This window comes from Notamacropus eugenii, chromosome 5, assembly GCF_028372415.1.
Source record: "Notamacropus eugenii isolate mMacEug1 chromosome 5, mMacEug1.pri_v2, whole genome shotgun sequence".
Taxonomy (NCBI): domain Eukaryota; kingdom Metazoa; phylum Chordata; class Mammalia; order Diprotodontia; family Macropodidae; genus Notamacropus; species Notamacropus eugenii.
In genome coordinates, this window is record NC_092876.1 from 72,727,618 (window position 1) to 72,755,544 (window position 27,927).

At 43.1% G+C, this 27,927-nt stretch overlaps 1 protein-coding gene across 12 annotated transcripts in view; it reads left to right on the forward strand.

The window, feature by feature from the left end:
* Nucleotides 1-27,927, forward strand: part of ZCCHC17 (zinc finger CCHC-type containing 17) — a 52,379-nt gene that overhangs the window by 6,145 nt on the left and 18,307 nt on the right. For 4 of the 12 annotated variants that reach the window (XM_072609671.1, XM_072609666.1, XM_072609670.1 and 1 more), the window contains exons 2-7: nt 8,985-9,108; nt 11,651-11,708; nt 17,930-18,030; nt 20,089-20,180; nt 22,568-22,668; nt 26,897-27,042. In XM_072609671.1, the coding sequence (XP_072465772.1) occupies nt 9,043-9,108; nt 11,651-11,708; nt 17,930-18,030; nt 20,089-20,180; nt 22,568-22,668; nt 26,897-27,042 (564 nt within the window). In that variant the 5' untranslated portion in view covers nt 8,985-9,042. Of the gene's footprint in view, nt 1-638; nt 766-8,023; nt 8,124-8,984; nt 9,178-11,650; nt 11,709-17,929; nt 18,031-20,088; nt 20,181-22,567; nt 22,669-26,896; nt 27,043-27,927 lie in introns of those variants that run through there. The other 8 variants (XM_072609674.1, XM_072609669.1, XM_072609675.1 and 5 more) reach the window with 5 other exon arrangements.

Consider the following 27,927-nt stretch of genomic DNA (forward strand, 5'->3'; position numbering starts at 1 on the left):
ATCTATTTCCATTGATACAATCAAACCGTTTGATAGTGCCAAGGTCTTTGAAGCTTTGTTTTTTGATCCTTTGGTAGATATGGTTTCTGGGGAGCAGAGGCTGCAGCACCTGCACAGTTGGTTTCCAAATCTCATCTTCATGAAGGTTGCTCACCTGTGAGATGGCCACAGGGCATGGAATGGATGCAGGGCATGTGATCTGAGAGATGCTACTATTACCTGCCTGTAGGTGGCAGTTGTCTGCAGTTAATGGGGGGATGGAGAGTGACTCCACAGGAGTTGGTGCCCCAGATGCTAACTGTGGGTTGTTGGTATGTTCGTCCTTTGTTTTCGAAGAAGACCATGACATCAGAGAAATGATGACATGACTTGCACTTGACTTTGTTTTGAGTGAAGGAAGGTTGTGCAAGGTCACCAGCCTCACTTTCTCCTCCTGAGCCATCTGGATCCAGTGACCAGATATTCATCAGGATGACTAGAGATGGCCCAGGATGCAATGGAAGACCAAAGTCTGTTCTGGTGCTCACTTAGGGTGATATAATGCCCATTCAGTGAACAGGCCTGTTTAAGAAGTAATCAGTGGATGGCCCCTTTAATGAGGCAAAGAAAAATAACTACATCTGGCTGGGAGGGAAACTGCAACAGCTATCATTGATAATTACACTTAAGCCCGGCTAGGGTGGGGAGAGGCGGTCCAGAAAACAACCCTGAAGTGGAACTTGAGCAGGGGCCTAGTGTTGTCCAATCTTTGGCCTTCAGAGTTCAGTAGGTTTAAAGTTTTAGGAAGGGAAGGGAAGGGAAGCAGGAAAAGGAAGGGGAGGGACTGAAAGGAAGAAGAAATCTAGCCAGTAAGTCCCAAGTTAACTGGGCATCTTCTGGCCATCCAAATTTACCTTCCTTTGGAGAGGAGAAGGAAGGGGAGGGGGAGCCAGACAGGAGAGGAGGAGCTGAGTTATCTAGCTACCTGGGTCCCCATTCAGGCAGCTGCATCTACTCACACATTGTTGTGTTTGTCCTTTTTTGCTAAAGAAGACCATGCCATCAGAGAAATGATGATATGACTTGCACTTGACTTTGTTTTGAATGAGGGAGGGCTATGCAAGCTCACCAGACTCATTTCTCCTCCCATAGGCCTCTCTAGGAAGTAGTCAGGGAATGACCCTTTTAATGAGCAAAAGAAAAAGTAACTAAATCAAACTGGAAGGGAAAGAGAAACTGTTACTATTGATAATCACTCTAAGCTACCATTAAGTGAAACTTGGGCAGGGATCTATTGTTGTTGGGCTATGCTGGAAGCAGGGCCAGAAGCCTGGGGAGCACTACTCTTCTCAGGGCTTTTGGGCACAAGGTGTTGATCCAGAGGATGGCAGTGGTTTAACACTCCTTCCTGTCTCTTCCTCTGATGCCTTCCTGCTTCACCTAGCCTGGCTCTCTCTCCCATTGGTTGAAGTTGGTTGGTTGTTCCAGGTAGTGGTGGTGGCAAGGAGAGCACATGTCTACTCCATTGTGGGGGCTTCCCTGGATGATGGCTGTGGTAGGGACATTGGTCAGCTGGAGAGTATCCAGAGGAAGACAGCCAGGATGTTGAAAAGCCTTGGATTCGTGCCATATGAAGATCAGCTGAAGGACCTGGAGACAATTAGCTTGGAGAAGACTTAGCAGGACATGAGATCTCTCTGTAAGTGTCCTAAGAAGGCCATACTGAATATTTGATCCCAAAGGACAGAACTGGGGAGTAAAGAGTGCAAGTTGCAGTAGGCAAAGTTAGACTTGACATGAAAACCTCCTAACTATTAATGTTATCCAGAAGGATGTTGTCATCCTGGGGGAATTAGTGATATACCCTCCCTAGAGCTCTTCAAGCAAAAGATGGAGAGCCACTTCTGTGTATGTTGTAGAGGATTACTCTCCATTCTTTCAACAAGCATCTGTTAAACACCTACTCAAGACGGCTGGTGATGGCTCAGGATGCAGTGAATGACTTTTACGTCTTTGGTGTCTAACTAAGCTCTAAGTGTTCCACATTGTCTGCTTCATCTGCCTTCATAGCCTTTGGAACAAATTGTTCTCATCTGCCCATTCCACCAGAGGAAGTCTTCACATACTTGGGGTAGACACCCCCCAACTCACCAGTGGGTTTGAGAACCCTTGGTTACCCTCAACCTGGTTTGGCCCATCTGCCAAAATGGTTTACTGGGGTGTGGCCACTGCGCATGCTGCAGCTTCTTGGAGCCACAGGTGAGAGTTGGGTGGAACAGGTGGACACTAAAGGTGGAAAGAGCCCCAAAAAGGACTTGGCAGCCATCACACCAAAGTTGTGTGAGACACACTAGTCCTCCCTGAACACACTCTACAAGCCAAGACCAAAGTGGAGGGAGTGTTGGTGCATGATTTTCTGTTTGCAGATGATTGTAAACTCAGTGCAGCCTCTGAAGCTGAGATGTAACAAAGTATGGATCAATTCTCTGCTGCCTGTGCTAATTTTGGCCAATAATTAACACCAAGAAAACACAGGTGCTCCATCAGCCACCATCATTCCATCCATACATGGAACTATCAGTCACAACAAATGGAGAAGTTTTGAATGCTGTGGATAAGTTCACTTACCTTGGTAGTATACTTTCCAGGGATGTACACATTGACAATGAGGTTGATGCATGCATTGCCAGAGCCAGCTCAGTGTTTGGGAGGTTCTGAAGAAAAGTTTGGGAGAGAAGAGATATTAGACTGACTACCAAACTGAAGGTCTACAGAGCTGTTGTGCTGACCTCATTGTTGTATGCCTGTGAAACATGGACAGTCTACCAGCGCCATGCCAGGAAACTGAATTGCTGCCATTTTAATTGTCTCAGGAAGATTCTGAGGATCACCTGGCAGGGTAAGGTACCAGACACTGAAGTCCTTGCTTGAGCTGAACTTCCAAGCATTCAAACTTTGCTTCAGAGAGCACAACTCCAATGGGCTGGCTATGTTGTTCTAATGCAAAATATACGCTTGCCAAAAAGACTTATTTTATGGAGAACTCACATGGGGCAAGTGATCACATAGTATCAGAAGAAGCGATACAAGGACACTCTCAAGGTCCCTCTCAAGAACTTTGGATTTGATTATGCAACATGGGAGACACTGACACAGGACCGCTCAGCATGGTGTGCCATCAGAAAGGGCAAGGAGAGCCCTTTGCTCTATGAGCAAAGCAGAATTGAGACAGCACAAAGTAAACATAGGATGAGCAAATTTGGAGTATCCACCCCAAATATTCACGTGAACTATCTGTGCCCAACCTATGGTAGAGCATTCCAAGCTCCTATTGGCCTGATCAGCCGCAATTGGACACACTGAAATTTAACTTTATCACGGTGATGTCATTTTGGTCCTCTTCAAGAACGAAGGACAACAACCAACCAACCATTAAACCCCTACTGTGTGTCTGGCACTGTATTAGGCTTTAGGGTTACAAAGATAAAACAGTTCTTGCCCATGCAGGACTCACTTTGTTGTGAGAAAACACATATGCAAAAATATATACATAAGCTACATACAAAGTAAATGATCACCAAAAAATTGGAGGAAAATGAATGAATGTATATTTCACAACAGTGGCTGGAAAGAGAATTTTTAAAGACGTATTGACATGTTTTGTTTGTAGATCATCTTCACTTCCTAATTTATCCTTTTCCCCTCCTACAGCCAAAGAGCTCTCCCTTATAAGGAATTAAAAAAAAAAAAAGAAGGTGGGGGGAGGCCCGGAAAGCAGTTCAGCAAAACTAATCAACTCATCGATTATCCAATGGTGCACGCAGTATTGTGTGTCCTAGGGGGAGAAATTTTTATTGAACTAGAGATAATAAAGATCACAAGATACAATAGGTGATTTTGATCACATGAAACTAAAAAGTTTTGTGCAAACAATTAACAGAGCTCGATTAAGAAACTATTTTTTTTTACATTTACATAGTGCTTTAAGGTGTAAAAAATGCTTCACATAGTTGTCTCAGTTGAGTGTAACACATCCCTGTAAGGATGGTACAAGAGCTTTCCTTATCTCATTTTATAGATGAGGAACTGACCCTCGGAGAGGCTCTTTCTCTTTCCTTTCTATTGACAAGTCCTGTTGTTTCTGCCTCCATGACATTTCTTACTTACATTCCCTTCTCTCTGCTGGTAAGGCGTGGCCGCCTTCTTAGTTCTGCTATGGATCTGGCCTGGACTATTACAGTAGTTTAATAATTAGTCTCCCTTCAGCACCTTTCATCTGCAGTCCTCTCACAAACTGGCAGATTTAATATTCCTAAGGCATAAGTCTAACCAAGTTATTATCCTGCTTAAAAAGCTCCAGTGGCTTCTTGTTACCTCTAAGATGGTGGAGAGACTGGACATGTGACTTCAGGGATACTTCCTCCACCAATGCAAATTGTCTGGAGCACTGAGATTCTTGTCCAGGGTCACATAGCCAGTGTCTGGAGGCAGGACCTGAATCCAGGGCTTCCTGGTTCACAGGCTAGCTTTTCCCATTTTACTACAACTACCTCAACACAAGGATAAAATATAAAATCTTCAGCCTGACATTTAAAATCCTTTAGAGTCTGTCTATAATCTCTCTTTCTAGATTGATTTCATATTACTCTCCCTCATAACCTCTAAATTTTTTGCAGTGTGTTTTATTTGCTCTTCCTCGTGCATGATATTCCATCTTCCACAAAAGGAAACTTGTCTGAGGAAACTTTGCATCAGTCATCTCAGGGTTTTATATCCAAAATATATAAGAAATTAATAAAAATATGTAGGACCAAGAGTTATTCCCCAATGGGCAAATGGGCAAAGAATACAGCTTTCAAAGGATGAATGACAAGCTATTAATAACCAAAGAAAGATTGTTTTAAATCACTAACAAGAGAAATACAAATTGAAACAGCTCTTAGGTTTCCCCTCACACAGCAAATTGACAAAGATGACAAAAGATGGGAATAGTCAAGATTGGAGAGGCTGTGGAAATTCAGTACACTAATACATTATTGATGGAGCTGTATATTGATCCAACATACTAGAAAAACTATTTGAAATTATGCAAAAAATGTGGCCAAAGTGTTCAAGAGATACAGCTATTATGTGTGTCCCCAAATTAGGTCTTGGACAGAAAGTTTCCATGTATATCTCAATACTCGTAACAGTCTTTTGCATTGTAGCAGAGACTTAGAAACAAAGTAAGTGTCCATCCACGGGGAAAGACTAGACAAATTGTGATACATTAATGTAATGAAATATCACTACATTGTAATAAATTATGAACATCAAGAGCGATGATGCTAAGTGAAATGAGCAGGACTAGGAAAACAATAGACAACGAAGGGGGGAAAACCAGACAGAAGCTAAATAAACATTGTGTAATTTTAATGACCAAGCCTGAATCTAGAGAAGAGTTTAGAAAATGCATTTCCTTTCTTTGCAGAGGAGAGGGGCAGTGGATATAGAATATTGTATCTGTTGTTGGATACAAGTGTTTGGTTTTACTTAGCTTTTTGAAAATTACTTTTTTTGAACTCGAGACAAACTACTATCCACATTCAGAGAAAGAACTATGGAATCAGAACACAGAATGAAACAGACTATTTTCTCTTGTGTTATGTTTTGTTTTGGTTTTTCTCATGGTTTCTCCCATTTGTTTCAATAATTCTATGCAACATGACTAATGTGAAAATGTGTTTAATAAGAATGTATGTGTAGAACCCATTCATATGCATTATTTGTATGCTGTCTCAGGGAGAGAAGGGAGAGAGAGGGGGAGAAAATTTAAAACTTATGAAAGTGATTGTTGAAAACTGAAAATAAATTAATAATTTTAGTTTTAAATTACCTTTGTTGCAAGGGATGGGAAAAGAGATCTATTAGGAAATTAATGTATTGTAAAAACAAAAGGAATCAATAAGAAAATTAAACCAAATATGTAAAATTATGGACAGAGTAATTTCTGGGATAGGACCCTTGTAGCAGGTTAGATCAAGGTATAGACTTTCTGTAGGGGGGTCACTGAGGGCCACTGAGCTGTCCGGAAGAAAGCTAAGTGAGAAGGGAGACATTGCAGGCATTGGGGATGGAAAGCTTGTTTGTACCTATGACTGTGAGACAGTTCCTCCTAACTGTAAGTCTGTAACCCTGTGATCCTTATAATCCACTGTTGTCCTAAGCTGCCTTTCAGTTTAGCCAACTGGAATATACATGACTATAATGTTCTTTTGAAAAAGTAACGCAAAAAAAGATTTGTTCAGTTAATAAATGTTTAACGGAACATTGTACAATGATTTCTCCTCTCGTGATTATGCCAGTCTATACATGCATTTGACTGGGATAAAGCACCTTCACATTGTTTCTGACCTGTGTCCACAAATTCCATTTCAGTTCAGTTCAACAAACATTTGTTAAGTGCATGCTGTGTTCCAGGCCTGGGAAAACAAAGATGAAAACAAACAGCTCCTACCCTCAAAGAGCTTACATCCTATGGGGAGAGGAACTACCTACAGTTTCCACATATCTCAGTTCTACGGTCACACAAACAAGTATTTGTAATCTTCTACTATAAGCCAGATCAAGAGAATTTGAGAAGACCAGAACAGTAACAACTTGGAGACTTTGAAAGGCTTTCGTTAGAGGTGGCCCTGAGCTAAGTCTCTAAGGGAGCTAGGTATAATAAGAAATAGAAGAGGGGAGGGAGGGAATTCTAGGCATGATAGACACCTATGAAAAAAAGATTGGAGCCAGGAGACAGAACAATCTAGCTAGGACTTAGCCAGAAAATAGGGCATTAATAGGGTGGAGGGAGGGTAGGTTAATATGAAGTAAGTCAGGAAGACCTTAAATGCCTGGCTGAGGAGTTTGCATTTCATCCTTGAAGATAAAAGGAGCTGCTGGAGTTTTTTGCAGAATGAGAAAAGACCTTTGAATTGATTAATTAGCAGGTTATTGGTACCCTTGTGTTGTTTACTAGAGTAGTAAGGGTAAAGTACGCTAGGGGAACAAGCTTTAGTTTGTCAAGGTCATTCTTAAACTCTGAGGCCCTGGAACGAGTGTCCAGCATGTCCAAAAGAGGGAAAGTCACCTCCCTTGTTCTAGACTCTCTGCCTGATTAATGCGGGCTAATATTACATCAGCTTTTTGAGCTGTGAGGTAACTGGATAGAATAGATTAGAACACTGGACTTGGAGTTGGAACAGGCTGGATCCATGTCCAACACTAGCTGTATGACTCTAGACAAGTCACCTAACTCCTGTACCTCAGTTTCTTCATCTGTAAAAGGGATATGATAATAGTACCTACCTCACAGGGGTATTGGTGACCCATGGTGAAGTGCGATAATGTATATAAAACACTTTGTAAACCTGCAAGTAGTTCAGGGCCTCAGCAGGCCTCTCTGTGGGTATTGCAATGCAGTCCCTTCCACCTGGTCTTCTCTCTCAGATCTCTCCATCCTCCATTCAGCTGTCAAGTGTCACCCCACTCCTTACCCACCACTGGAGAGAACTCAGTGGCTTCCTGTGACTTCCAGGGTAAATTATAAAGTCTTCCCTTTGGAATTTAAAACTCTTCTTAACCAGCCCCCTTTCTGTCTCTGCAGATTTCTTTCACTCCCTTCCATATACTCTGTGATCCAGCCACACTGGCTTCTTTGCTCTTACCCAGACATGATGGTCTACCTCCCATCTCCATGACTCTGTGATGGCTCTTTTGTACCTGGAATGCTCTGCCTCATCCCAACTTTCTTCAGAACCCAGCTCAGATCCCACCTCCTGAGGGGAGATCCCACACCTCTCAGCTATTGGCACCTTCCCCTCTGATGTTACCTTTCATCTACTCTGTATATATCTTGTGTCACCCAGATAACATGTGTCACATGTTATCTCCCTTATTAGAAAGTAAGCTTCTTGAGGGCCAGGACCCTGTATTTGACTTTCTTTGTATCCTCACCACTTCGCATGATGCCTGACACATAACAAACATGCAGTAAATGTTTGTTGATTTCCTTCCTCAGAACCAGTATGGTCCAGTGGAAGGGCTGGATTCATGTCCGGGCTCTATGACTCTAGTCAAGTCACTTAACTTTTCTCGGCCTCAGTTTCCTGATCTATAAGGTGAGAGAATTAGATGACCTCCAGAGCCCCTTCTGTCTGTAGATCTGTGATCTTACCCTATTCTATGTCCTCAAAGGCTGAGCTGGAGTCCGATCCCTTCTCTCACTAACCCAGACCATGCTGACCCAGACCGTGCTGATCTCTCTCCTCCATGAACTCCCTCTGATCGCTCTCGCATCAAACAGTTTTAACACTTAGTTTCCTATTTATTCTTTCTTTCCTTCGTCTGTAGAGCAGAGAGGTGCTGCCTCATAAGTCTGTAATTTGCCATTTTTTCTTCATAGAGCTAAGTACTTGATCTCTGTTGATTTCTTAAAATAAAAGCTTTTTTCAAGTCACTTAAACTCTGAGCCTCAGTTAAGTCATTTGTAAAATGAAGCTGGTCTAGATAATCTTCCAGGCCCCATTCAATTCTGTAGCCTCTGACCTTTGCTGCCTTTGACTAGTCCAATTAAGTGCTGGCCTTTTTAATTCTGTTAAACCCTTTGGTTCTGGTTTTGTTTTTCCCTCTTGTAAATTTCCAATCACCTCTAGTCTCTTTGGATCAGAAATAATTAGCACACCTTTTATTTACTTGAGAATTAATTTTTAAAATCCTCATCAATCCCCCAACAAGGAGACATCCCCTTGGGTCCCTTACAAATTGAAAAAGAAGTCCTAAATCACCAAAGTTCCTATTGCAAGCTTAGATTAGCTTCCAATAAGATCAAGACTTAAGAGTCACTGAGTGGGGAGGCATGGAGGCAGGGGAGATTAAACCTAATTGGGCAGTTCCATCGAGACCAGCTTGTTATGTTAGCATCAGCTCATTTGTCTATTATTAAGTTAAATATCTCTAATTGTTTTCTGTCCTTGTTCCAGGAAACCAGGAGACTTGATTGCTTACAAGGGGGATTCAGAAGTCCACAGAGCATTTAGGATGAATCCAGGAAGATGTGAGACTCTGGATGACCTGCCTGACCTCTACACTATCTTCAGAGGAGAGGTGTACCTAAAATTCTGCCCTTGGAAATTCTGTTTTCCTGGAGAAGCTGATTTCCTGCCATGTCTCTTTGTGGGCACCCCTTTCTGCATTATGTGTAGCTAGAATGCTAGACTTGGAAGGAGGAAGCCCTGAATTCAAAGCCTGCTACACACGCTTAGTAGTTCTGTGACCCTAGTCAAGTCCCTTCAGCTCTCTGTGCCTCAGTTTCCTCCTCTGTAAAATGAAGAGAGTGAGCTGGACACAGTGGCCTCTAAGGTCCATTCCAGGTCTTGATCTGTGATCCCATGATCTTTAAGCCAGAGGTGAAGGAAGACAGTTGTCTTTAGGACTTAGATGGTTGCTGAGATTAGAATTAAAACATTTCACAGGAGACATACCAGGACCCTGGCCAACAGTAAAAAGGAAGTTGATATAAAAAGGTTCATAAGAAACAAACCATTCCAGCGCTTTAGACACCAGTACATTCTGACTCTGGCTGCCTTGCCAGCCTCACACATCCAAGCTTTCCTGGTATTGGAGCCCCAAGTGATGACCTTGGATCCATGGAGTCTCAGTGAACAGATGAGGCAGGGACACTCACCTCTGTGAGACTTGCATGTCAGGTTCTGCCCTAAATGAGGGATATTAGATCCCAGTTTTGGGGAAACAGCCTTCCAGTGAAGCCACTGCTAGTAGGCAGCTTTCTCTGTTTTGATTTGCACTATTCATACATGAAATATGTGGAGGAGGGCAGGTCTGGGAAGTGTCAGATTGCTTCCCCCCTCCAAAGGAGGAAGGCTTTCTGAAGAGTGTGACTCAAAGTCAAGAGATTTGAACTGAGGATGCTATAGCAGCAAGAAAGAGGCTGCCTAGGAATAGTCAATCTGCCCTTTTTCACGAAATGCCTATTTTGTGCTCAGTCCCATGCCAAGTGCTGTGGGGAACCCCAAGTCCCTGCCTTGGGGACCTGGGGTGTGTTATATAGGAGAGATAAGCTATGGTTAAAATAACAATACAGGTCAGGAGTTCAGTAGAGTGAGGAAACTGAGACTCGGGCTAAATGATTTTCCATGTTCACATGGCAGTAAATACCAGAGCCAGGATTTGTACTGAGGTTTCTCTTGGTTATACACTTTCCAGTACTCCACTTCTGTGCCATTCTGGTAAGATGTGAAGTCCTACACCTGGGTTTTAAAAAAATTCATCTGTACAAGCGTAAGGTATGTGTCATGTGACACACAGGTTTAGGTATTGCAATGGGCTTCACACTTGGTGAAGGTCCCTAGAGGGATCTGGACAGTTGCCAAAAATACAGATGCGGCCTGAGGCTGTATTCATGGATGCATGGTCTGGAATGAGGGATCAGGGCCTCTGGACCCAGGTAGATCTCATCTGGAATCCTACACACATTTCTGGGTGTCAAGGTGGAGGGCATCTAAGGGGGACCCTTTAGGATGTTGAAGGGCCTAGAAATCATTCTGTCAGTTGGAGGAAGGGGAAATCTTTAGCTTAGGAGGAACTTGGGAGATAGGGTACCTGTTTGCAAATAATCTAAAGGGCTGCTATACCAAAGACATGATCCATTTGGCTCCAGAGGGGAGGACTCAGGCATAAGTGAGGAAAACCTTCCAACCCCTTGAGCTGTTCCAAATTGGAACAGGCTGCCTGGGGAGGTAAAGTGTTCCTTGTCACAGAATGCCTTCAGAGGTAGCTTAGATGATCATTGAGGACATTGTAAGTGGCATTCATATTTAGGCAGGGCCTGGGCTGGGTGACTTCTGAAATAGCCTTTTAACCCTGGAAGCATATGCTTTAACTGGGTGAATGGTGCTGGAGATGTCAGCAATGACAGAAAAGACTTCTGGGAGAAGCTGTTTTAATTGGAATGAAGGGAACAGAAGAAGGAGCAGAAGAAAAGTCAACAGTAAAATATTCAGTTTTAGGCCTGTTCTCGCCCACTAAGGTCAATTGTCCTTAAAGAATTTTGTGTGGCTAATTCCTGATTCCCAGCAGCTGTGCTGTTGGCAGGCTCCGGACACCGCCCAAAGACCAAATAGCTTGAGAACCGAGAAGTCGCTTGGTAAGACTAAAGCCAAAAGATAGGTCGTTGGCCATGTTTTGTGACCTTGGGCACACCACATGGCATCTCTGTGCTATGGCATTTTCCTCTGGCCTTATTTCTGTTCCTCACAGGACACTCCATTTCCCACCTCCATACCTTTGTCTTTGCCGGCCTACATTCCTAGAATGTTTTCCTTCCACTCCTCTACCTCAAAGACTGACTCTGTTGTTTCCTTCAAACTTCTACAAAAAGCCCCTTGCATTTATTCAGTAAATATTTTGTGTACACTTAAGGCTTGGGTGAGAAGGACCTGCACTAGAGGGACAACAGTGTCAGAGGGGAGAGGACTTGGCAGCAGCTTAGGAGAGTGTGAGGACTTTAAGGGTGGCACCTGTATGGTATGCCTGGGTGCCTGGGACAGCAGTAATAGGGAAGTTCAGAAATGAGGAAGGATTGGGAAAGATAATGAGTTTAATTTTGGACGTTTTTTTTTCTTTTCAGGTTGTTACAGTGACAGAATATGGAGCCTTTATCAAAATTCCAGGCTGTAAAAAGCAAGGTATGTTTGTGAAATGAGAAATTCACCCCATCATCTTTTATCCTATTCTATTCTAGCTGTGAGTTATGAATTTTCTGACAGCTGACAGGCATCACAGAGGCTTCTGGTTTTCATGGTTGGATATCTTAGAACATCCAGTGACAAGTCTTAAATAAAAGTGAATTATTGTAGCTATCTCAGGAGGACGGGCTGCCTGTTGGAGTAGCAGCTGGAATATTGAGTCATCTTACCTTTGGAACGTGGATTGGAGATTGTTGTCTCACATTTGGAAATAAATCATAATCAACCAGCACTTATTACATGCCTACTATGTGCTAGGCACTGGCCCTGCAATCACAAAAGTTGGGCTGTTCTTACTCTTATAAAGCTTACACTGTGTTGGGAGAACAACGTGTACATGTGAGTGTACTCAAAATAAACACAAAGTCATTGGTCAAGGAGATGAATGATCGGGAAAGGCCTTGTGTAGGAGGGAGAGTAAGCTGAGCTTTGGAGCAACAGATGCCAAGAGGCTTCACGAACAAAAGAGGGCATCCCAGACAGGGTTGGCTTGGACAGAATCATGGAGAATAACAGTAACGCCCTGCCTTTTTCAGGCATTGCACCTACCTCACCCATTTGTTTCTCACGGCAACTCTGAGAGATTGGAAGAGCAGGTATTATCTTTGTTTAAAATATGAAGGAATTCAGACACAGGGCATTGTGATTATAGTGAAAAGAATGCCAGAGCCGGAGTCCAAGGTCTTGGGTTCGAGTCCTAATATTGCCACTTACTAGTTCTTGGACTGTGGGTAAATCACTTAACTTCTCATTTTGTTTGCTTTTTAAAAAAATTTCATACATAATTCATTAAACTGTTCTTTCTTTTGTTGATCAAAGTGTTTAGAGACAGACATTTTTTCTCCAGGACTGCTTTAGCTGCATCTACAAAATTTTGGTATTTTAGCTCAATATTGTCAATTATTTTTTAATGAAATTAACTCTTCTTTCTAAAATTTGTTCTTTTACCCACCAGTTCTTTAGGATTAAGTTATTTAGTCCCTCAATTAACTTTTAATGCTTTCCTCAGAGGCCTGTTATTGAGTATAATTTATATTGTGTTGCAATCAGTAAAAGATCTGTCTAATATTTCTGCTTTTCTGCATTTGTTGTGAGGTTGTTATGTCCTGTACACAGTCAGTTTTTGTAAAAGTACCTTACACTGCTGAGAAATATGCATACTTTATTCTCTTCCCCAGACCCCTATTATATCTAGTTTCCTAAAATTCAACTCAAGTCTTTAGCTCCTTTCTTAATATTTTTGTTAGATTTGTATAGGTTTGAAAAAGGTAGTGTTCCCCAACTATCACAGAATTGTCTATTTGTCCCTAAAACTCAATCGGCTATTTCTTTAAGTACTTAAATGCTTTGCCATAGATGTGTGTGTATCTGTGTGGGTGTACACATACATACATACACACACATATAAATATACATGCAGCATTTATATTATTTCATTGTCTGTGATGCCTTTTAAAAAGCGTAATATAATTATAATATAATTTCCTTGTTTATCCTTGTTAATTATCTGTTTTACTCTGTCTTTGTCTGAATTTGTGATTGTAGCCCTTCTTTCTTGAGGACACCTGAGGCTTGATAGAGTTTGTTCAAGTTTCTTATTTTTAGCTCTTTGTGAATCTTTATGTTTTAAATGTGTTCCTTGTTGACCCCATATTTTTGGATTCGATTTTCTTCGTTTTGCTATCCTCTTCTGTTTTATGCATGTATGTCCCCTTCACGCTCATTGTTATCATTTCATTGTGTACTTCCTCCCATTCTGTCCTCTTAAACTTTTTCCTTTCCATGATCATTTTAATTTCTTGCTTCCTTTCTTCCAGGAATTCCTTACAGCCACCTTGTGTTTTTGTTTGTAACTTTCTTATAGATGTTGTAGAATTATTCTTTTCTTCTGAGTTTGTGTCTTGGGCATCCTTGGATCCGTAATATGTCTTTGTCATCAGTGTCTTCTTTTGCTTAGTCTTTTTTCCAGCTTTCCTTCCTAAATTGAAACTTTGTTTAAGGTCTGGGTTCTGTGCTCTTCTGGAGGCAATGGTGGAGCCGTATTTGGCTCTACACCGTTCTGTCTGGAGTCCTGCTGCTGTTTCATCTGGATATTGAGTGCTGTGTTCTTCAAGGATCTCAGGGGCAGCTCACCAATCCATCAGGCTTGTAAGAAGGCTCTTCGAGGGTTTAGTCTGACGACTGCCTTCCAGGCTGACCATGCAGCCTCCCAGTGCTAGTGAGGAGTCTACGTGACTTTGCTGTAGGCTTGTCCTTGAAGTTGTCATCACAACTTGAGGAGATAGTCCCCGTCAATGCACTGAAAGCTACATGGGTCAGTTACAGAACTGCATTCTTGCCCCTGGTCCTTCCTCCCTGTCCTACAAGGATGTGTGGAGTGTTCATGGAGGGCTAGCACCTCTGGTGTCAGGATTTGCTGAGTCCTTTTCAGGACTGTTCATTTCACCTTTGGTGTCTACCTGGCACTCAATTCTCACCTGTGACTCCAAAAAGCCATAGTGTTCACAGTGGCCATATGATCTGCAGGTCATATATATCAGCTTGAGGGTAACCCATTGGTCTAAAACCCATTAATGAGCTAGAGGGTGTCCACCCCAAGCATTTGAAGACTCCCCTCCTCCCCACCAGCAGAATGAGCACATGAAAACAGTTTGTTCCAACAACCATGAAGGCAGCTGAAGTAGGCCGTGGTGCATTTAGAGTGTGGTCAGACATCCAAGGCACCAAGGTCATCTATTGCCTCCAGAGCCATCGCCAGTCGTCTTGACTTCTGTCCTGTCGCTAGACTTCAGTGACTCTGGAAGAGACAGTGAACTAGCTCTGCCTCACTTACATCCTGTGATGTTACTGGTCTTCTTCTAAATGAAGGACAAGCAACAGCTTTGCAGTTTTTTACTCCAGCTTTCTTTGTGAACACAGGTTCTGGGCCAGAGCAGTCCAGCAGCAGCTCTTCCCTTCCCCTGCCTAGGTCTCCAGAAAATCTTGGCTGGACTGTCTGTCCAGTGCCAGCAGGCCTCTGGCTGTTTCCTTCACAGTCTTTTCTCTTTAGTGTTTCCATTACTTGCTCTGGTGTTCTTCCTCCATCTTTACTGTACTAGTGAGTGAGGCTGACCTGCCTCATCTTACTCAATCATCTTACCCCCTCTTAACTTCTCTACATTTAGCACAGTACAAAGTACATCATAATCCCCGATTCAATTCTTGCTGACTACTTGATTTCTTGTGAAGTAGGAGTGATATTACTTGTACTACTTTTGTCACTGTGACTTGTGAGTAAGTCACTTTTTAAAGGGCTATAAAATGTGAACTATTATTATGAGCCTGCAAGAAAATCAACCCAAGATGGTTGAAGCAGGACGAGTCATTCACCCCTCAAGCTGGTGGCAAAGCCATGATGAGAACTCAAGGACGCCCCCCTCCCTCTGTGGTGCTCTTTAACACAAGGCCACATTGTCTCTTCCTTCTTACTTCTCAGGACTATGTGAATCAATGAGATGATAGGCAGGAAAGCACTTTGGAAACAGCAGAGTACTCTACAGATATAAGTCGGGGCTGAACTGGAGTTAAAACTCAGGCTTGCTATCCATTTGACTTGGTGCTTTGCCATGAGGCCTCTTGGTCAGAAGACTCAGGTTCTGCAGCACAAGCCCTGGAGCACAGTGAATGTGGCTGTGATGGTTCCACCAGACTCTTCTCTTACAAGCTTTGTTCTTTCCTTTTAATTGATGGAATGATAATGCTCAGCCCTGAACCCACGGCCTTCTAAGCAGAACATGTCAGCTCTGGTGCAAGCCCATGCCCTAGCAGCTTTCCTAGGATAGGCAGCCAGTGAGTAAGAATGAAGTTTCTCAGTCGTTGCTGGGTTTTTTTTTTTTTACAATAAAATAGAATGAGGTAAAACTGGCTAGGCCAAAGGCTTCTTAAATTTGAAGGCAAACTAAATTTGAAGATGGTTTAGAACTTAAAATGTAACAAAAAAATAAAATGAAATTAAAAAAACTCAAGCAAAATCATCAAAATTGAATGATATGAAATTACAATGCGTAATTCACCTGCCACTGCCACCCCATCCTGCCTGCCTTGCATTGATATGTAGGAGAATCTTAGGAGGAGCTGGTCCTGATACTTTTGGGTTCAACTCGGGGAGGGGGAATATGTTGGAGAAGAGCTAGTTTCCAGTGAGTTAATTTACAACACAGATTTGCAGCAAGGTGCCTTTGTCATTTGTCCAAATCTGGCTGCCTGGGGGTGAATCTCTGCGGGACAGAACAGCTGGACTCCAGGAGATGAGCAAATAACTGAGAAACTCAGTGAGTCCTAATCCTTGGGTCTGCCAGCAATTTATTTTGTCACTCTGAGTAATGACTTCCTCACTTTGTACCTTATGATCCTCCCCCTTTATAGACATAGAAACTAAGTGCCATATTCACAGGGCTGGACTTAGAAATCACTCTTTGGCAAAGCCCAAACCAAGTCATCTGTCCCAGCATTGTTTCTATCCCATAGACTTACTTCTCTTTATTGGGTATGTGACCCTTCACTGTCACTCTGGGGGTGCCAGACCTCAAAGAGGTAGAACTCCACACTTCAGGGAGCTTCTACCTCAATGGATGTTGAGTTAGAACCACTCAGGTAAAGGTAGTCATCTTTCTCCAGTGGGAGAGCTCCAGTAAGACTATATTTAATATGCACTTAGTGGTACCTTGTCTGGAAGGTTGGAAGAGGAAATTGAGCCCTAAAGATGAAAGTGGACGGCTAGGTGGCGCCATAGTGCACAGAGTGCTGGGCCTAGAGTCAGGAAGATTCATCTGGCTAAGTTCAGATCTGGCCTCAGAGACTTCTAGCCATGTGACCCTGGGCAAGTCACTTAACCCTGTTTACCTCAATTTTCTCATCTGTAAAATGAGCTGGAGAAGGAAATGGCAAACCACTCCAAGATCTTTGCCAAGAAAACCCTAAATGGGGTCATGAAGAATCAGACACCACTGAAAAAAGGACAGTAGATAAGGGTGGACTCTCATTTGGAGCTTTCTGACTGGAACCATGATTTAACAGTTTAGACTCATCCTCATCTGCTCCTTTGCTGATGAAGTTGTAAAGGAAACTAACCTTAACTGGGTTTTGCACAGTCAGGAGATCCTTTATGTCGTGTAGCAGATTCTTTTGTGTCTGGATTGAAAAACTGCAAGAATTTTTCCAGGTTGTCTGAATGCATTTTAAAAGGCACTCAGGTAGGACACCTTGTACCAATACGGGTCTATTACACCCATGAGTGGTCTAAGCCTGTTCCTCAGACGTGTAAACAAGATACAGTGTCAGAAGCTTAAACAGAGTAGCCTCTTAAGAATTTTTCTCTGCTGGAAACAAAGTAGATGCCCATTGACTGGGGACTAGTTAGAAAGATGGTAGGGCAGGACTATAGTGGAATATTATGCTGTAAGAAGCAATGAAGGCATGGAAAGACGTAGGTGAACTGATACAAAGTGAAACAAGCAGAATCAAGGACAAAATGTACAAAATTATAACAACAGTGTGAATGGGAAGAACAGGACAGGTCGGGACTTAAAATGTAACCAAAAACTAAATTTGAAAAGAAACTGAATAACTAAGCTATTCTGAGTAGTAGAAATATTCAAATCAACTACAAGGAAATTTTAAAAAAGAACTAAAGCCAAATCATCCAAACTGAATGATATGAAATTACAATGAGCAAACTCATTCGAAAAGATAGAAGAAGATGCCTTCCTCTACTTCTTTTCAAAGGTAGGAGACATTAGGTATAGAACTCTGCATCAGACTTGATCAATATGTGTGTTAATTTTGTTGAACTGTTGGAATTGTTTAATTCTTTGTTATAAAGGGCGACTTTCTGGGAAAGAAAGAAAAGAAGGATATATTGGGAAATGTTGATGATATAAAAGCATATCAACTTAAAATTTTTTACGAATTCTGTTCCATGTAATATTTTTTTTTTATTCCTTTCTCTTCTGTGTTTGGCTTTGGGGGCTGATACTTTTCTTAGGATTCCTCTGTGGTCATGGACAAGCAAATGATTAGATGCCGGTGTGGTATAAGATCACATTGGTTTTCCTTGTGCTTTTCCCATTGACTAGAGATCATGTACCAGGCCTGCATTAAATGTTTCCCTTTTCTCTTTCAAGGCCTGGTCCATCGAACCCACATGTCATCCTGTCGAGTGGACAAGCCCTCTGAGATAGTGGATGTCGGTGACAAAGTGTGGGTGAAGCTTATCGGCCGGGAGGTAAAATTCTGTGCCTTGTCTACAAGTAAGCAGGAATGTAAAGGCGTAGGAAGAATGATGACTTGATTGTCAGCTGAAGCTGGTAGACCAGTCATCTTTCCAGAGTGGGTAGTTTTGCTTTTGAGCTATGCCACTGTGGCATCAAAGCTGATTCCATTCCCACACCAGAAGGATTGGGGTGCATTTACTTACCTTGGAGGTTCACTGACTCTGTGTTTGAAGGAATCTTAGAAAGTTCTTTGATCCATTTCTCCTTTATCCAGGCAAGACTCTCAAAGTTTTGCACATAAATAGTGAATTGCATTAGCTCAAAAAAACAGCAAACACAACCCATTACTAGTCTGTCCTTCCCCGAGGAAGTAAATAAATGAGTATTTGCTGCCATCCCAGTCCCCCCCAGCCCACCCCCAACTTGTGCCATAGATCTGAGCATTACCAGGCCAGCCCATTTCACAGCTGACTCTAAGTTTGGATGATATGTCAGTAGTCAAATATTTATCAAAGTCCATGGAAGGGCTAGTTACCCAGGGAGTTTAAGACAGGCTTATATACTACTTAAAGAGACCAGACATACACACAAAGGAACAATCTGATCACAAGGCAGTGGGATCAGAGTGCCCCTTGTAGAGTACAGACAATAAATTTAGTCACCTGGAGCTAAGTTGACATCACTCAAGATCCTAGGATCCTAGATTTAGAACTGGAAAGGACCTTAGCGGACCGTCTTCCAGCCCCCTCATTTTGCAGATGATAAACTCAGGCCCAGAGAGGTTGGTGAAGGATCAGCAGAGTCCAGATTCAAATTCAAATTTTTTGATTCCCAATCCACTGTGGTTATCATAGCATCACCCAATGGGCCTGACTGGATGCCATCCAGCTCTTGGTGACTAGAATTTTTGGTAGTGATAGAAAAGACTCTCCTAGTTATCTACAGAAGAATATCTAAACACTTGCTCTTTCCTTGAGAGGCATAGTGGAAGATGGAAAGAGCCCTGGCTTGAGTCTGAGGACCTGGGCTCAAATCCTCCCTCTGATGCTTACCACCTGTGTCATAACCTTAGGCAAATCACTCAGCCTCCCTGAATCTCAGTTTCGTTACCTATAAAATGAGGAGGTTGGTCTAGTTGACTTCTGGGGTCCCTTGCAGTTCTAGACCTCTGATTCTACTTTCTTTTTCTTAAAAACTAATTTATTTTTACTGTAAACAGCTGTCAGCAAACATTTGAAGACACCAAGGACAGGGAATTGTAACTTTTTATTCCATGTAGTTTTTAAAATACATATGTGTATGTCTTTTTATTTAGTGGAGGTAGTGACAAAATGACCGTGTCCCCATCTGGGCTCCTTATTTTCTTCTAGACATTTAAAAAATGTTTTATTGCTACTTTTCTTCCATTTCTATCACTAGCTGCTAACTCACCTCCCTACAATAGAAAACCTCCCTTGTAACAAATATGTATAGTCAAGCAAAAGAAAGACATTGACCATGTCTGAGAACATGTGTCTGATTCCCTGCCTACTTTCCAGCCTTCTTCTCCCCTCTTTCCCTTCAGGACCCTGTCTCTTTATCGAGGTTCTTGTTTCTGAACATGCCTTAGGTAATCCCACCTTTATTCAATTGCTCATGTCACCCTTCCGTTCTTGCATGCCCTCTTCTTTCTCTCCACATGTCTAAGTCCTACCCTGCCTGCAAGGCCTAGTTCAGGCCCCCAGCTTGCACTAATGGCTCTCTCCCCCAAGCTCTTGCAGCCTTTACTCTCCTTACCATTCATTTGACTCTTAATATAGGGTGCCCACTGTTATCTTATGTGTCTGGTCTCCTCAACTAGAAGGTAGGTTCTTGGGAGGCAGAGGTGGTTTCTTGTGCCTCTTTGTACATTGGCCCTCCCCAACCATGGCAGCACTTCCCCCCACATGATAGACACTCAGCAGATGCTTTTGGTGCTCATTGTTTAGGTGACTGTTCTCTGCCAAGCAGTTTTCAGGCCATAGCCATCACTGGGAAATCTCTTGGCTGTGGTTGAACTCTTCTGGTGACTCTGCTTTTGCTTCTTGCAGTTGAAAGATGACAAGGTTAAGCTCTCCCTTTCCATGAAAGTTGTCAACCAAGGGACTGGAAAAGACCTTGACCCCAACAACATCATTACTGAGTAAGTTAAATGGTTTATTAGGTCAAAAAAATCTAGCCTCCCAAACCACCTTCTTGAGCCCTTTTCTGCCTTTGGAATCAGGTAGTTGCCAAATATTTACTTATCTTTATGATCCTGCTCTGTGACTCTAGCCTAAGGATACTAGCCATGTCTGTCACTATGATTTGAAGACCTGGTAGTCTTAAGACAGTCAGGAAGGGAATTGAAGCCCACATGTGTCTATGGGCACTGTAGCCAAATACAGCACCTCAGTATTTCAACCTCTGATCTTAGGCAAGGAGTGAAACACATTTTTTCACCCAGATGAGGTAGCACAGTGTTTCCTTCTGTGTTTTTGGGTCCTGCCTTAGGTCTGCTTAGGTAGGTAAGTGTTTAATGTAACTCCCAGACATCCTCCTGGACCAGGGGACCTTGACCTTTTTTGTGACCTGGAGCCCTTGGGCAAGCTGGCGAAGTTTATAGATCCTTCTCAGAATAATCTTTTGAAATCTGTTCGGCCTAGAGGCCGATGGACTACCCGAGCCTTTCTTACCTGTCATCCAGGTCTTCAGAGATCAGCCGGATAACGTGTTGAGAGAAGAGACTTTCCAGAGTCGAACAAGGGTTAGGCTTTATTCAGGGTCTTAGTTACATATGCAGGGTGAATTCTTCCTCAGGAGAGAGGAATCCTCCTCCTCCCAAGGGGCAAGGATCGTACAGCAAGAGGATGGGAGCGGAAGAGGGGGGGGCCCTCTTCCCTCCAAGGGCCCCTCAGCGAGAAGAGCCCCCGGAGGGGACTCCATCCAGAAGAGGCCTTCAGGCTTTCCTGTCCCTACTTAAGCTCTCCCGCCACATAGTTTGCACGTGAATACCGTGCCTGCTCTCAGCCCCTAGCTAATCAACAACAAGTGTGCTCAGACCATGGACCAATCTCAAGGGTGGGATGCTCTCCCCAGCAAGTTTCCCACTGAGAAGAGGTGGAAATACACAAGATAGCCCGTGTTTCACGCCTCAATCCCCAGCTGTTCCCTGGGGGGCCTGGTGAGAACTCTGAGGTTTAGAAGTCCTCACTTTTACCTGCCCGAGACTGTCCACGTGAAAACTGAGCTTACACCCCCAACAGAAATCCATGAAATATAATGTGCAGAATTACACAGGAAGCCAATTAAACTGAAATAAAGATGTAATATTTTTCCCTTCCAATATAATATCCACACTGAAATCTGTTCATAGCCCCTGAGCTGAGAACACCTTCCCTAGAGAGTGGAGCAGGCTCAAGGCTTACTCTGATTCCAAGTCTGCAGCTCCATCTGAATTTCTGTGTCATCAGTGTATATGATTAAGCCACAAACCTCTTAAGGGAGGAAGGGGATATGCAGGCACAGAATACCTTCCCTCTCCCCTATTCTTAGCAGAGTAAAAGTAAAGGTCCAAGGTCAGCCAGACTCCTTCTAGCAGAGTAAAAGTAAAGGCCCAAGGTCAGCCAGACTCCTCCCATCATGGTTTGTACTTTGCACTGTGGTCTTTGCTGGGTCTTCCCTGCATGTTGTATCCTCAGGACCTTGCACATAATAAGTGCTCCATAAATGTTTGTTGATTGACTGATTAGTTGGAACAGAGGCCAGAGAAATGTAAATCAGTTACCCATGTAGAGACCTGGGAATTATGCTTGATCCTCAAGTTTGTATTCAGAGAGTGAACTAGGCTTTACCATTTCTTTTGAGAGAATTATTTCCTATGAGCCCAAACCAGACATCTGACCTCATTCCTTTATCAGTCTGTCTCCCAGAGCCGAAGACAAGAATCTGAGGCGATCTGAAGCAGAATGCTGAGCAGAGGGTTTGAGGGCACAGCTAAGTAAGAGACCTTGCCAAAATCCTCTTTCATTGTTTTTTAGAGCTTCAGGTTTCTTTACCAAAAAACGAATTACAAAAAACTTTGTTCTTTATTCAAACACTTGATTGAAACCAAAACAAGTAGTTTTGTATCACAGATAATGATTTTTGCCTACATTTCACTGTGATATGTGCCTCCTATGCTAAGATGCCCTGGGCCTGAGGGTGGCTCAGGAATCCCACTTAAGGCCATCGCTCACAGTAAAGGAGAGGTCAGATGAGGCCACTGGGGCCAGTGCCATTCTGTCTTTGGGAGGTTCCATGTTAGGAAGCTCATCACCTCCACCTCCTACAAGGCCTCCCTCTGCCATCTGTTATTTTGGTAGACTGTTCCATTCGTGATGTGCTGACCTCTTAGGTCTTGGCAGATTGGGTCCTGTTGCCCCTTTTACCTTTTACCTGTTGCCTTTTACCATCAAACTGGTAGCAAAGGGAGACTAGAATTCACAAAACCTGTTTCCAACTCATTCTCTTGAGAAAACCACAATAAATGTGGATCCTGCTTCATTTCAGCCAAGAAGAGAGGCGGAAGAGGTCCTTCAAGGACTACACAGGGCAGAAGATTACCCTTGAGGCTGTCCTGAACACGACCTGCAAGAAGTGTGGCTGCAGAGGTAGGGGGGCTTATGTTCCTCCACACCTCACACCCCCTCTTCTCACTACCCTCTCTCCTCTCCTTTCCTCCCTCCTCTCTGTGTCTCTGTTTCTCTGTGGATCTTTTCTCTCTCTGCTCTTTATCTGTTCTCTCTCCTCCCTTTCCTCTCTCCCTCTCTGACTCTGTCTCCCCCCCTTTCCCTCTTTCTGTTTTCCTCTCCTATCTCTCTCACTCTCTTTCTCCCTCCCTCTATCTGTCTCTGCTTCTGTCTCTTTCTGCCTCCTCTGTCTTTTTATTTCCTCTCTCCCTACCTGTCCCCCTCTCTCTGTCTCTCTCTCCTCTCTCTTTCACTTTCTCTTTCTCCCTCCCTCTCTTTGTCTGTCTTTGCCTGTCTCTTCTCTCTGCTACCTCTGTCTCTTTTTGTTCTTCTGTCTGTCTCTCTGTCTCTCTCTTTCCTTTTCTCTACCTCTCTCTCTCTCCCTCCCTCCCTCTCTGTCTGTATCTGTTTCTCCTCTGTGTCTCTTTTCTCTGTCTCTCCCTCTCCTCCCTCTCCTGTCTCTCTCACTCTCTGTATCTCTGTCTCAGCCTCCTCTGTGGGTGTCTTTCTCCACCCCTTCCCATTTCTCCCCTCTTCCTCTTCCCATCTCTCTCTCTCTCTCTCTCTCTCTCTTTCCCTCTCCAAACACCTACCCTCTCTTGCCTTAACTGTCACTCTTACCGGTCTGTCACTTTCCTCAGAATCATTGCTCTGCCCCCTCTCTTGAAGTTCAGTTTCCTCCTTTGTAAAACTATACCATCCTTTTTTACTTCTTATTGGACAGCGATGCTGTGAGGTAAGTTCTGGTAAACCTTAGCTGCTGTCTTTGGCTAGTGGCTGGCTCCTCCAGGTCTTGCCTGGTTTCCCCTTCTAATAGGCTGTTCATGTACTTCCCAGGGTGAATAAGCCTCAGTGTTCTCCAGAGTTTCTATGACCCTGGATCAGGTTGTGATCATTGACTGTATTTGTTTCCCAAAGGGCTATTATTGTCCTTCTATAGAAACCAAGAGACCTTAATATAATTGTGCTTGTAAGTCTTCTCCAAGAGCCAAGAAAACCCTTTATTCTTCACTTTTTTCTTAAACTCTTGAAATTCCAGGCTCTAAACACAGTTTCTTATATCAAGAATGCCATTATTTCTGTCTGACTCATTTTCTCAGATTTCCTCTAATTTTACACACATATTTAAGAGATATGTTCATATCCTTGTCTTCCCTTGTTGGCTTTATTTATTTCAACATTCATTTTTTTATTTTGAGTTCCAAATTTTCTCCCTTCCTCCAACTTCTCCCACACTCACTAAAAGGCAAACAATATGACTTCAATACATATGAAGTCACATGAAACATATTTCCATATTAGCCATGTTACCCCCCCTCAAAAAAATGGCAAGAAAAATAAAATGTGAAAGTTACACTTCAGTCTGCTCTCAGGTTTCATCAGCTCTCTCTCTGGAGGTGGGTAGCAGTTTTCATTACTGGTCCTTTGGAATTGCCTTTTACAGGTGATCATCCTGCAGTGTTGCTGTTGCTGTATATGGTGTTCTCCTGGTTCTAGTCACTTCACTTTGCATCAGTTCGTCTAAGTCTTTCCAGGTTTTTCTAAGAGCGTCCTGCTCATATTTCTTGTAGCGCAATACTATTCCACCACAGTCATATGCCACATCTTGTTCAGCCATTCCCCAACTGATGAACATCCCCTCCATTTCCAAGTCTTTGCCACCACAAAAAGAGCTGCTATAAATATTCTTGTACACGTGCATTCTTTTCCTTTCTCTTTGATTGTTCTGGGATACAGACCTAGCAGTAGTGTTGCTGAGTCAAAGGGTTTTATAGCCCTTTGGGCAGAATTCCAAATTGCTTTCCAGAATGGTTGGATCAGTTCACAACTCCACCAACAGTATATTAGTGTTCCTGTTTTCCCACAGCCCCTCCAGTGTTTGTCATTTTCTTTTTCTTTCATGTTAGCCAATCTGATGACTGTGAGGGAGTACCTCAGTGTCCATGTTGGCTTTATAATGAGATACTCTTCCAATTTCTAACCTTTAATTAATTTGAATTTGCCACTCCTTCTACCTTTCTTCTACAAGCACTTATCCCTCTCAGCTATTCTTTTCCTGCTGCCTTTGACTTTTCTTGTGACTAATGGCAAATTTTTTTGGCCCAACTTGAACTTGTGACTTCAGAAGTCCCTAGTAATACAATGTCAGCTCCAAGAAGGGAAAACTGACCTCAGAGAGAAGATCCTTTGGCCTCTTCAGAGGGAGTATAAACCTGGATCAGATCAGAGGAAATCTCATGTTGCATTTTCATTCTAAGTAATAATAATAACTCATGTGGAGAATAATAATAACTCATGTGACTTTGGAGTCAGGAAGAGCTGTAGGTCCAAACCCACTTGTGCTACAAACTGGCTCTATGACTCTGGTCTACCTGTCAGTGCCTTAGGAAGCCTCCAAGGACATAAGGTACAGAAAAGCCTTCCTCCTCTGAGGGAGGGAGCTCTTCACTGGCCATTCCCTGTAGTGATGACCTCCTGTGTCTGGTAAAAATACACATGTGTGTGTGTGTATGTGCATGAGCCTGTAATGATCCTGCGAGGGTGGTAGACCAAATATTGTTTCCTTATTGTGCAGATGAGGAAATTCGTAGTCCTAGATATCCAATGACTTGACCAAACTCACACAGCAAGCCAATGGCCAAATTGGGACTTGAATCTGGGTCTCCAGCTCTGAGGCTAGTTCTCCTTTCTGTGTATCTTAGCTGTTTTTGTATGTCATGGAGCTCTTTGAGAGTCTAGAAATGCCTATGGATCCTCTCCTCAGAAAAAATGGTTTATTCTATCTTTGTTTGGGTTTGGGGGGAATGGGATTTTGTAATTAAAGGAAATGCTACATTTCAGTTAGAGGTTGGCAAATATTTCTTTCCATCCAACTTCACGGACCTCCCCCAAAAATCTATCCATGGTCCCCTTGGGAATGAGTGGGATAGGTTTAGTGAAGACTTCTCAGATTGTAATTCTTCTCCCAGGGGTGAGGTAAGACTGAGAGGCTCAAGGTTATTATATTTTTAGAACAGAATAATTCCATTTAAGGATAGAAAACTGTGTAGTACATTAGGGTCTCAATGATTGGATAAAGTTTGCCTAATTCTTTCAGTGTCTTCATTTCGAAAGGGATTGGTTAGATTTCGTGTCTAGAATGTAAGATCATATTCTCAGCTAATGAGAATAATGGTCAGTGGGGGGGGGGGGACTTGCATTAGGGTCTATATAAATCACTGCTTTTTCTTTGTCTTCGGCTTTTTCCTGCTCCAGGTGAACTGGTACAGGAATTTCCCGATTCTCGAGAATTTAGTAATTAAATATTTCTATCATCACTTTGAGAGGCCTTTGAGTAAATTAATTTAAGTAGGGATCCAAGCCATTCCACACAGGAATTTACTAAACCCCCAAAGTACCCCATGACAGTCCCTGTTGTTTTAGTTGATATTACTGACTTGCTCTGACTGGATTCCATGTGACTTTGGGAGCTTGGCTGCTCCCCAGGGGAGTAGTAGAGGGCATGCAGAAACCCTTTCATCTAGTGCACATGGCTATCCTGTGTAGGACACAATGCTGTCATGTGTCAAAGTGCCACTGTCAGACTCAGAACAAGAGGAAAAACAGGCATGCCAAGGAGGCAGGGTGGAACAACGGGAAGCAGAATTAGGTCCAACCATGCCATAACGGAGGAGATAACCAGGCTGTTTAGTGACCCCTTTTTTGTCCTCCAGTGATAGGGTTAGGGTCTTCTCTTCCTGGCCTAGTGGCTAAATACAGCCATGACCTGATATCCAAGGGAGCCCTGCCTACCCCCAGCTTCCTCAGCAGAGATATCTCACAGTCCCTTGTAGCCTTCTGTTGCCAGGAGTAAGTTCAAAAAGACTGCTTTAAAAATTAATAAGCCCCGGTGCTAATGGAAGGACAGAGATGCCTCCATCCAAATGGCTCTTGCCTTTTTCAAAATCAAAGCAGCTCAGTCTCCCTGCCCAGTTTGCTCAGGCTTCAAATTACAAGAAGTCTAGGATCCGTTCCATCAAGCATACCATTGCTTTTGATTTCCTCTCCTGAATGTGTCCTTCTCCAGGGCTCCCAGGAAAGACTCGCCTGCCAACCAAAGCAGGGAGGGATTGGCCAGCTTCATCTTCTGCCTTTCCCGCCTTTCCCACAGGTCATTTCACCAAGGACTGTTTCATGCAACCAGGAGGCACCAAATATAGCCTGGTACCTGAGGAGGAAGAAGAAGAAGCAGGTGCAGCAGGAACTGAGGGAGAGAAGTCTATACCAACAGAAAGTACTTCCCGGAAGAGAAAGAAGGTGAGTGCTGCCTTCCTGTCTCCATAAGTTACTGCCGGACAGGTCAGGCAGGACACACTGGAGCCCAGCAGGAGGCCCTTCTGTTACAGCCCAGAGTAAATGGGCCTTCTCGCTTATGGAATAGAAAAGTTGAGACTGTCCTATTGGGAGGATATTTTAAAAAAACAATAATCACCCATCCCTGGGAACTTAGATTTCATAAAAGCAATGAAAGCATTGAACTAGAAATTGGAAGATTCAAGTTCTGGGTTTAGCTCTACCATTGATGAATTGGGTGATCTTGGACAAATTAATGACCCTCTCTGGACCCTGGTTTCTACTTCTAAAATTGTTGTTGTTGTTTAGTCATTTCAGTTGTGTTTGACTCTTCATGATCCTATTTTAGGATTCTCTTGGCAGAGATACTGAAGTGGTTTGCCATTTCCTTCTCCAGCTCATTTGACAGATGGGGAACTGAGGCAAACAGGGTTAAATGACTTGCCCAGGGTCTAGTAAGTGTATGAGGTTAAATTTGAACTCAGGAAGATGACATGGTCTTTCTAACTCCAGGCCCAACACTGTATACACAGGGCCACCTAGCTGTCCACTTATAAAACTGGGAGATGGGATTTATATAATTTCCACCTTCCCTTCCACCTTTATTCTCTTCCCAATGGCCTCTATCCATTCCCCTAGTGTGGAACCTAACGTCCTTAGGCCCAGGTACTGTCCTCAATATTTTGCTGCAGCTTTATAGGCTGACTCTTTGGAGGCTCAAAGAAAGGGCTCTTTGCAAGATGGAGGCTGGACCGATGTTCCAGGTGGAACATTATCCTCTTGTCAGTGAGGCTGTAGCAGCTGGTGACCACCTTTTCTGGTCCCATAAGAGCTAATACACTGATCCAG